Here is a 9644-nt window from a genome sequence, read left to right as displayed (position 1 = left end):
CCCCCCCCACCGTTCACCCTGACGTGCTGCTCCTGCCAGGACTTTGACCACCACTGCCCCTGGGTCAACAACTGCATCGGGCGCCGAACTACCGCTACTTCTTCCTGTTCCTGCTGTCCCTCAGCGCCCACATGGTGGGGGTCGTCGCCTTCGGCCTGGTCTACGTGCTGAACCACGCCGAGGGGCTGGGAGCCGCCCACACCACCATCACGTATCCTTGGCCCGACCACAGAGGCAGCGTGGGCTGGGGGCACATTCTCAGGGGAAACTGAGACTCGGGGGTGGGTCAGCTGCCTGGGAACCCCCAGGCGGTGGGCTGCCCTTTCTGGATGGGTGGGAAGTTTGTCCACAGGCACCCGCTCTGTGTCTTCGCCCTTGGCCGTTGGCTTTAACGGGCCAGCATGGTTGTCATGTGTGTGGGCCGGCCTCTTTCTTCATCCCCTGTCATCGGCCTCACCGGGCTTCCACGTGGTGCTTGTCACTCGGGGGCGCACCACCAATGAGCAGGTGCAGACCCTGGGTGGGGCCATGCTGTGACGGGATGGGGTCCCCGATGCTGAGAGGGTCAGGGCTGCACCAGGACCCTGGGGGTCGGGGCAAGGCTGCAGGGCACTCACTCAGGTGGCCCGTGTAGGTGAGAGGAGGCTCTGGTCCCGTGCACCCGGGTGGGGTAGGAGGTGGAGCTCTGCACTGCAGCCTCCAGTGACTCGGGGCCCAGAAGTTCCACAGTTCCCTGCGGGACAAGCTGGGGTGACCTGGGTGGGGCTACCACTGGGCTGACCCTGACCAACCCAGGAGGAACCCCGGCTGTCCCTCTGCCCACGGTGGGCTGGGCCCCGGGTAGCCACGCTGGCTGAAGGGCCCCTTGTCCGCAGGTGACGGGGAAGTTTCGTGGGGGCGTGAATCCTTTCACCCGAGGCTGCTATGGGAACGTGGAGCACGTGCTGTGCAGCCCCCTGGCTCCCCGGTGAGGCCTGGGTGGGGTGTCGAGGGGGCCTCTGCCCGGGCTCAGGGTGGGCAGCTGCAGACCCTAAGCCTGGTCTGCTTCTGCCCTCGGCTGGTGGGGCTGGCCCTGCCCTCGCGATACGTTCAGACTGGGTCGGCCTCGCCACTGCCCCTCTCCCCGGTGCAGGTATGTGGTGGAGCCGCCCCGGCTGCCGCTTGCTGCTCGCCTGAAGCCGCCCTTCCTTCGGCCCGAACTCCTGGATCGAGCTCCTCCGCTCAAGGTCAAGCTTAGTGACAATGGGCTGAAGGCTGGCCTGGGCCGAAGCAAGGTGGGGGCCCTTGGGTGGGTAGGAGATGGGGGGAAGGTCAGACCCTTGGAGGCGCGAAGCAGCTAGGTTGGAGGGGCCTGGAAGAACGGAGGGCGGAAGAATTGGGCAGATTCTGGGGCAGGATCGATGTCCCAGGGCCCCAGGGAGGCATCCCCGGTTAAGCCCTGGCCCACGCTCTACCCACCACTGACCATGCCTCCTCCCAGTCCAAGGGCAGCCTGGACCGGCTGGATGAGAAGCCACTGGACCTGGGGCCGCCACTGCCCCCCAAGTCGGAGGCTGGCTCATTTGGCGGTGACCGGCAGACCCCACGCCCAGGCAGTGCTGGTGAGGAGGGGCTGGCCAAACGAGGGGAGGGGCACGATTGACCCTGGCCTGACTGAGGTCCATTTCCCCCAGAGAGCGCCCTGTCGGCCCAGAGGACCAGCCCCCCGACGCCCGCCATGTACAAGTTCCGGCCTACCTTTCCCACAGGTCCCAAAGCGCCTTTCTGTGGCCCAAGCGAGCAGGTGAGGAACCCCATCAGGCCCTACCCTGATGCCCTGCCCCGGCGACCCCACCCCCAGAGGCCTCACCCCCTGGGAGGCCCTGCCGGGGGCATGGAGGGTGTCAGCAGGATCCCACTTTGCAGAGATCCCAGCTAGGGCCAGTGGACGGGAGCGGAGCAGGGTGTCCTGGGAGGGGCTGGCGCAGGCGGTCCTGGCCCTACGCCCTTGGCCGGCACTGCCTGCTGGCCCAGTAGGCGGCTGCCCCCAGGAGCAGTATGTGCCAGGATGCCAGGAATTGCACCATTAGTCACTCTGTCAGGCCCACGGGAAGGCTTCAGAAGAATCTGAGATTGTTTGAGAAAGCACATTATTTGCCCAAGTATAAGCATTCTGTGCTCACTGTGGAGCCATCGGTGGCCCGGGACTGCCAGGAATTCCCAGGAATTCCCCAAGCGTTCCCAGGCTGGCCGCCCTCCTTCACGGCCACTGAGAGGCAGCCCTGTGGCTGGACCAGCACACCTCGACCAGCCCCCACCCACCCAGGACGCCCCTCTTCTCGGCGCCCACTGGTCTCGGCAGTGACTCCGAGCCTCTCTGGCCAGTGTGCAGTGGCCCTGCTTGGGGACAGGGGTGGGCTTTAGGTGCCCTCATCCAGGGCACTCCTTCTTGGGATTGTCCTGGCGCTTTACAGAGGCCTGGGGTTGTCCCCCTGAGGCCACATTTGTCCCCACCCATGCCTCTTCTGTTGTTTTTTTTTTATAATTTATATATATTTTATTGATTTCAGAGAGGGAAGGAAAGGGAGAGAGAGCTCATCAATGATGAGAGAGAATCATTGATCGGCTGCCTTCTGCACGCCCCTGCTGGGGGTTGAGCCCGCAACCCAGGCATGTGCCCTGACCTCGAACTGAACCTCGGCCTTCTGGTTCATAGGTTCATAGGTCGACGCTCCACCACTGAGACATGCTAGCTGGGCTCTGTGTTTTGAGGTTCTGCAGGTTCTTGTCTCCAGCCTGAGCCTCGAATCACAAAGGCCCTGTTGGTGTGGCTGTCCCTTGAGCTGGGTGGGCTGCAAGGACACTGCCCTGGGTGTGTGTAGTGGCCAGTGGTGGCCCTGCTGTGCCCCGACACTCAGAGGTGGGGTGCCCAAGAGAGGGCCCTGGTCCCTGTGTGGTTATGACATCTCCTCATGCCGAGGCTGTCCCTGTACACCCCCACCCCCACCCCCACCCCCACTCCGGGAATACGAGCTGGAACAGCGTGCACTTCCTTCCCTGGGAGGTACCACCTAGGGCTGCTGCTCTGCTTCCCCCTGCCCCCCACTTCCTTCTCTGGTGGACAAGGAGCAGGTGGTGTGGCCAGGGGTTGGAGAGCTTCTGGGACGGCTTGTCGGTTGTACCTGCCACCGCCTTGATGTCACTAAGCTTGCGGCCTCCACGTGGGCACAGCATCCGGTGACCAGGTGGGCGTGGCGGGCGGGCAGTGGCAGGCGTGCACCCTCTCTCCCTGCAGGTCTCGGGCCCCGAGTCCCTGACTCTGGGGGAGGACAGCCTCCACAGCCTGGACTTCACGTCTGAGCCCAGCCTGGACCTCCCTGACTACCCCCCCGGTGGTCTGCACACCACCTACTCGCCTTCCCCTCCGCTCAGCGCCGCTGACACCTTCTCGGGGGCCTTGCGATCCCTGAGCCTCAAGGCGGCAGGCCGGCGGGGTGGGGACCACATGGCCCTCCAGCCCCTGCGCTCTGAGGGTGGGCCCCCGACGCCCCATCGCAGCATCTTCGCCCCCCACGCGCTGCCCAACCGCAACGGCAGCCTGTCCTATGACAGCCTGCTCAACCCCGCCTCGCCCGGTGGCCACGCGTGCCCCGCCCACCCCGCAGCCGGCGCGGCCAGCTACCGCTCGCCCTACCTGCACCCCGGGGCTGCGGGTGACCCACCGCGGCCCCCGCCCCGCAGCTTCAGCCCCGTGCTGGGCCCCCGGCCCAGGGAGCCCTCGCCGGTGCGCTACGACAACCTGTCCAGGACCATCATGGCCTCCATCCAGGAGCGCAAGGATAGGGAGGAGCGGGAGCGGCTCCTGCGCTCTCAGGCCGACTCGCTCTTCGGCGACTCGGGCGTCTACGACGCGCCCAGCTCCTACAGCCTGCAGCAGGCCAGCGTGCTGTCGGAGGGCCCCCGAGGCCCCGTGCTGCGCTACGGCTCCAGAGACGACCTGGTGGCCGGACCCGGCTTCGGAGGCGCCCGCAACCCCGCCCTGCAGACGTCCATGTCCTCGTTGTCGAGCGCAGTGAGCCGGGCGCCCAGGACCTCCTCCTCCTCCCTGCAGGCAGACCTGGTCAACAACAACGCCCCGGGACCCCGGCCAGGGAGTGGCTCCCACAGGTCTCCCCTGCGCCAGGGCCCCCCCTCCCCGCCCAGCACGCCCCGCTCGCCCTCCTACATGGGCCCCAAAGCCGTTGCCTTCATCCACTCGGACCTCCCGGAACCGCCGCCCTCGCTGGCTGTGCAGAGGTGGGTGCTGGGGACTCCGCAGGCTTCCTGGCAGGGGGCAGTGTCTGGCTGGCTGTGGGACCTCGTGGCTGAGCAAGTGCGGGTTGTCCGGAAGGCCTGAGGCCACCTGTGGGGTGGACCTTCCCTGCCTGGGGGGTTGTGGGGTGGACCTTCCCTGCCTGGGGGGTTGTGCCCCTCCAAGGACACCCTGGCATGTCCCAGGGTGTGGCACGATTTCCAAGCTAGCACAGACCTGTGCCTGGGGTCCCCCAGGCCTTCTTCCTCAGGAGATGGTGCTGCTGTCCCTGTTCAGGAGGGTGGGCTGCTGTCCCTGTTCAGGAGGGTGGGCACGCAGCTCCCTGCTCAGAGATGGGGACCTGGGCCCCCACGGGACATAGCAGCATCTTCGGGGCATCACCCACCGCCTTGAGCACAGGCCAGGGCAGGGAGTCTCGTTGTGGGTGTAACAGGTCCAGCAGGTGGCAGCTGCAGAGGCAGGGATGGCAGCTGAAGGAGGGAGGGCCTCCTGCCCTCATGACTGGGCAGCGAGGTCGTTGCTGGGCAGGCTTTGGGGCAGGAGGGCAGCCCCTCGTTTTCCCAGGAGGCAACAGGGAAGGGGCCGCACAGGCATCACTGGGCTCCCCAGCTCAGGGCACCAGGACCAGGCAGAACCAGGGGCTTGGCTGATGGTGTCCACCTGGCCGCCCCATGCATGTGGTCTTGCCAGTAGGGGGACTAAGGGTCCTGGGGTGTGACAGCTGTTCTGACGTCTGTCGGTCCTGTGACAGCACAGCCCTCCCCCTATAGGCTCGGTGTGGCCACCCGTCTTCTGGGTGGCACCTTCTGAGCTCAGAGGCGTGGCTAGCCAGGGCTTCGTCTGCATCATCTGTCCTGTTGCCTCACTGGCCTCTGTCCTGCCTTGGTCGGTCCCTTGTTCACCGTGTGTCTGCATGTATGTGTTTGCTTTGATGCAGGGACCACCCTCAGCTGAAGAACCCCCCAAGTAAGCTTAACGGGCAGTCCCCGGGCCTGGCCCGCCTGGGACCTGCCGCCGGCCCCCCAGGGCCCTCCACCAGCCCTGCCCGGCACACACTCGTTAAGAAGGTGTCCGGCGTGGGTGGGACCACGTACGAGATCTCCGTGTGAGGAGTGACAGCCACCCATCCGCTGTGGCACCACGGGGACCGGGACCCCCCAGCGGCTGCCCCCCACCCCCCGACTTCTCTGCCCTGACAGAGGAGGAGGCCCAGCAGGTGTGGACGCATCAGCAGGAGGGAGAACCACGCCTCCACGAGTCTGTCCCTCGGTCTCCACCTGTCCATCCACTTATCTGCTCACCAGGGTGCGGCCAGGCCAGGGGCCACCAGCTCCAGGATCTGTGTGGGTGCCCTTGCTCCCGTAGGCTGGGCCTCGAGGGTCACGGACCGCATCTGCGTGGACTGCACCCATGTCCCCGCGATTGTCACCAGGCCAGCCCCCACCCAGTCCCTTTATAGAAGGGTCGCTGTGGCTCAGAAATGGACAGAGGGGCCTGGGTCCCTGGCCATCCTCCGGACTGAGGGCCCACCACCTGGCTGACCCTCACCGGCCGCCTTTCAGGGACCTGCTGGAAACTTCTAGTCTGGTGAGGCCGCTGCTTCTGCGGGGAGGCCAGCCCTGGCCCGCGGCCACCCGGCTCCAGGGCTACTCTGGGGTTTGACAGGTGGATGGACAGACGGACAGACTGCCAGCCGTGGGTGGGGTCCTGGCTCCATGTGTCCCGTCTCGCCCAGCTGGTGGGCGTGTCCCCGTGTCTATGCGCTGAGCTGCCATGCCACGCCCCATGTGTTAAAGCTCGGGGCCCCGCGGCCCCACTGCCGGGAAACTCGCTGTCATTGAAGCCTTAACCTCTGCTTTATGCTCTTGTGGTGGCACCGGGGGCAGGTGGGAGCAGGCACAGGCTGGACGCTGCGACAGGGGCCTCTGAGACCAGGAGTCCCTGCCCTGCCAAACGAGATTCCCTACCCCAAGGCATGCAGCGTCGGGGCGCCAGAGCCCCGGCGTCTGCGTGGGAAGCACATGGGGAGGGGGTCAGAGCTCTGCCTGGCGCCAGGGACCCGAGAGTAAGCACACAGCAGCGTTTGCTTGCGTTGTGTCTGTTTTATGTTTTTATATCTACATCTATATATCTATAATTTTATTAAAAAAAGAAAAAGAGTCATTTTGATCCTTTCCTTGAGCAAGGCCAGGGCTGTTGCTGATACTCAGGGGCTCTGGGGTGGGGGTGCGGGGGGGGAGAGCCACCCAGGCTCCAGAAGAGGTGGAGGCCGGCAGTATGGGATCGGACGTTCCGTGTGGGCATTTCTGCTGACTTAAGCGGAGTTGGAAGCCTGGGAGGTGGGGGCTGGCCCACGGGTCTTTGGCTGACGAGCGTGCGGCTCCCCTGGGTCTGCGTCATTCCTGGCAGTAACAGGGCTTTTGGAGAAAGACTGGGGCTGCAGCTGCCCCCGGGGCCCCCCAGGATCCCAAAGGCTCGCAGGAGATGGAGGAGGGGATGTACCCGGGGCCACCCGCCGGCTGGGGGCCCTGTGGTGGCTGTTGCCATGACCTGCAGCTGCATTTACTGGCCCTCCACCTCTGCCTGTTCAATGTGTGGGGGGAGGCATCGGGAACGCACAGCTTTTCAGGACTCACAGCTGGGCAGAGAGGGGGAGGCGGGGGTTGGCCCCCTGTGGGGGGTACCCCAGACCTTGGACCCCTGCACTGGTCAGCCTCATGCTGACCTCCACCTTTCTGCTTCTCTCTCATGGGACGCTGCGGCCCGCAGGGGGCGGATCGGCACTTATAGCCACGGATGGGGGCGTCGTGGCCTGCCCAGGGTGCCCCCCGGCCTGCACCTGTGCCGCCTCGGCCTCCCTGAGGACCGCCCACTGCTGCAGGTCCCCTGGAGCCCCGCTGCCGGGGTGCTTCCCCGAGGAGCTGGGTGCCGCCTGCACATGGCTGCCTCCAGCCTTTTCCCCCGCCTCTCGGGGCCCGGGCGGGACACCAAGTAGGCATCAGTTGGGAGGCCAGGCTGCCACGGACCCTGGGGGTGTGGGCTGAAGGGCCAAACCTTGACCGACTCCCTACCCACCGGGGTCCGTGACCAGGTGCCCGCCCACCTCAGGAAGTTCCATCTGCTGCAGGGGGTCCAACACCCCAGGTGGGGGCCCTGGAGCTGCTGGGACCTGCACGGCCTTCCTAGGGTGTCACGCCATCACCTGACCTCCCGGCTTGACCAAGCGCTTTAGACGCCACTTCCTCCCCGGGAAGCCCAGGCCTCTGTGTAAGGCTGGGGTGGGGGGTCTCAGGTTGCCCCGCAGGTCACTGCACTCCCCCTCCCCGAACCCAGTGCAGATGCCTTAATGTCCTGGAGCCGCCAGCCTGCTGAGCCGTCCAGGCCCTGCCTGGGCAGGAGGAGACCAGCCGCCCAGCCCAGTGAGCCCGCTCTGCCCAGGCCCTGCCCGCAGTCTCCACTCCTCCGCTCTCAGGTGGACACGGGCGCTCGGCACCTTTCCCTGCTTTGGCAACAGCCCTGCCTCTCCCACTTGGGGGTGAGCAAGCCACAGAGCTCCTATTCTAGAAGGTATTCCCGGCCCCAATTCAATGCCCTAAATAAAATGTTTGGTGTTCACCTCCATAGCTCTCTCCACCAACGTGGTTCCCTGTCCTCTGAGCCTTGGGCAGTGCCAGGAGGCCGGACTGGACAGGGACCCTGGGTTGAGGAGGGCACAGGCGTGGGGCGGGCGGTGGTGGCCGGGTGGGTGGGTGTGGGGAGCGTGGGGTAGTCTACTGGACAGGGACTGGAGTCATGTGCGAGGTCTGAGGTTCGTGCTGAGAACCCGACCCCCGATGAGGGTGAAGGCCTGGGGATGCCCAGTCCTCACTCAGTGGAGACCCCCCTGGTCACACCCTCTGCTCAGGGTCCTCTTGGTGCCAGGGGCAACCTGGGGGCTTGCTGTGGAGGGGCTGCCATCCAGCAGGCAGGTGGGGCATGAAGGCCGAGGTGGGGTGCCACCCCGAGGGACCCCACTTTAAGATTAGCTTCAGGCTGCAGTCAGGTTCCCCCCATCTCCATGGAGACAAGCTCAGACGCTGTGTGTGTCACCACTGTATGTCCAGCCGCAGGCCCAGCCCTCCGGACAGACCCCGCCGCCACCCTTCTCCGAGGCTCCTGGCAGGACGGTGTGCACGGCAGTGCTGCGGGCAGGGGCTGGCTCGGCTGCTGGGCACCCGGGGCCGCGCTGGCCGCCTGGCCTCCTCCTCACTGGGGCCTCTGGGCCTCCAGCCTAGAAGGGCAGGAAGTCGTCCACCTCGAGGCGCAGGAATGGGCCCAGCAGGGCCCGGAGCTTCCAGACTGCAGCGCGGCTCAGCAGGGGCGGCACCAGCCCCTCGAAGGGTGTGGGGTCCACCACGTACACGTAGGCGGCGGTGCAGGCCAGCAGGGCGCCCAGCAGCAGCCTCAGGGCCAGCAGCCTGCGGGCGGCGGTGGTCAGGGGGCAGGGGCACCCGAGGGGCAGCCCCGGGGGACTGGACTCTGCCCACACACTCACGCACCACCTACCAGAGCTGGCCTTTGAAGCCCTCGGAGCATCCCAGCTGTGGCAGCGCATTCTGCGGGGGGAGCAGCCGGTCAGAGCCTGCCCTGCCCTGCGGGATCTGGGTGCTGTGTGTTTCTCCTCCCCAGGCCCAGGACGGGCACCTGCAACCTTGTCTCCCCGGTGAATCTGACCACGTGGCTCCTGGTGGGGCTCCCACCCTGGGGCCTCTTCCACTGCAGCCCACCTCTCCCCTCCCCAGTTAGGGCCGTCAGGGGGGGGAATCGGGAGAGGGGCGGGGGCTTACTGATAAGCACAGGTCCTTCCTTGCCTGGGTGCGGCACTGGGCGCGATCCCTGGGGGAGGCGTACAGTCAGGGCCATGGGCACTCCCTATACCAGCCTGGCACCACCCCTGGTCTGGTGCCACGGAACTGGGGAGGGGTTAGGGATTGGTTCATCCCATCCTGAACAGCACACCTGCACCATCCCAGCTCAGTGAGCCACCCTTCCCCCCAGCCCCCGACCACACACATCACCCCAGAATCTCCAGCTGAATGTCTTCCATCTGGTCTAGCACGCCCCGGATATCCTTCTTGAGGTTCTAGGGGACAGAGGGGCTCAAGAGTCCTGCACCCCTGACCGACGCCCTGCCTCCCCCCTCCCCTCCCCCACTCATTTCCTGCCTCCCGCATCCTCTAGGTATTGACCTACCTGGAGCCCGGTGGCCTGGTTGTTCAGGGCCATGTGTACCTCGCCACACCATCCCACACCTGGTGGGGGAAGGCTAGTCAGGCCCAAGCTGTGCCCTAACCACGTGGGCCCCCAGCACCCC

At 66.1% G+C, this 9644-nt stretch overlaps 2 protein-coding genes across 2 annotated transcripts in view; one reads left to right on the top strand and one right to left on the bottom strand.

The window, feature by feature from the left end:
- Positions 1-6454, top strand: part of ZDHHC8 (zinc finger DHHC-type containing 8) — a 13791-nt gene extending 7337 nt beyond the window's left edge. The window contains 10 exon segments of the mRNA XM_006107456.3: positions 20-82; positions 85-211; positions 401-458; positions 460-507; positions 876-967; positions 1133-1274; positions 1481-1601; positions 1674-1783; positions 3275-4275; positions 5229-6454. Of these exon segments, the coding sequence (XP_006107518.1) occupies positions 20-82; positions 85-211; positions 401-458; positions 460-507; positions 876-967; positions 1133-1274; positions 1481-1601; positions 1674-1783; positions 3275-4275; positions 5229-5400 (1934 nt within the window). The 3' untranslated portion in view covers positions 5401-6454.
- A 2107-nt stretch (positions 6455-8561) lies between these two features.
- CCDC188 (coiled-coil domain containing 188) lies at positions 8562-9582 on the bottom strand (the record flags this gene model as incomplete). The annotated part of the gene is given in 6 exon segments (XM_014449464.1): positions 8562-8748; positions 8837-8886; positions 9118-9166; positions 9349-9413; positions 9524-9567; positions 9570-9582. Coding segments are annotated over 6 exon segments (408 nt in total), but the record flags the coding sequence as incomplete, so codon positions are not given.
- Positions 9583-9644: the final 62 nt, after the last annotated feature.

The sequence above is a fragment of the Myotis lucifugus genome, unplaced genomic scaffold (assembly GCF_000147115.1).
Source record: "Myotis lucifugus unplaced genomic scaffold, Myoluc2.0 scaffold_1202, whole genome shotgun sequence".
Taxonomy (NCBI): Eukaryota; Metazoa; Chordata; class Mammalia; order Chiroptera; family Vespertilionidae; genus Myotis; species Myotis lucifugus.
This window is presented reverse-complemented; position numbering and strand designations above follow the sequence as displayed.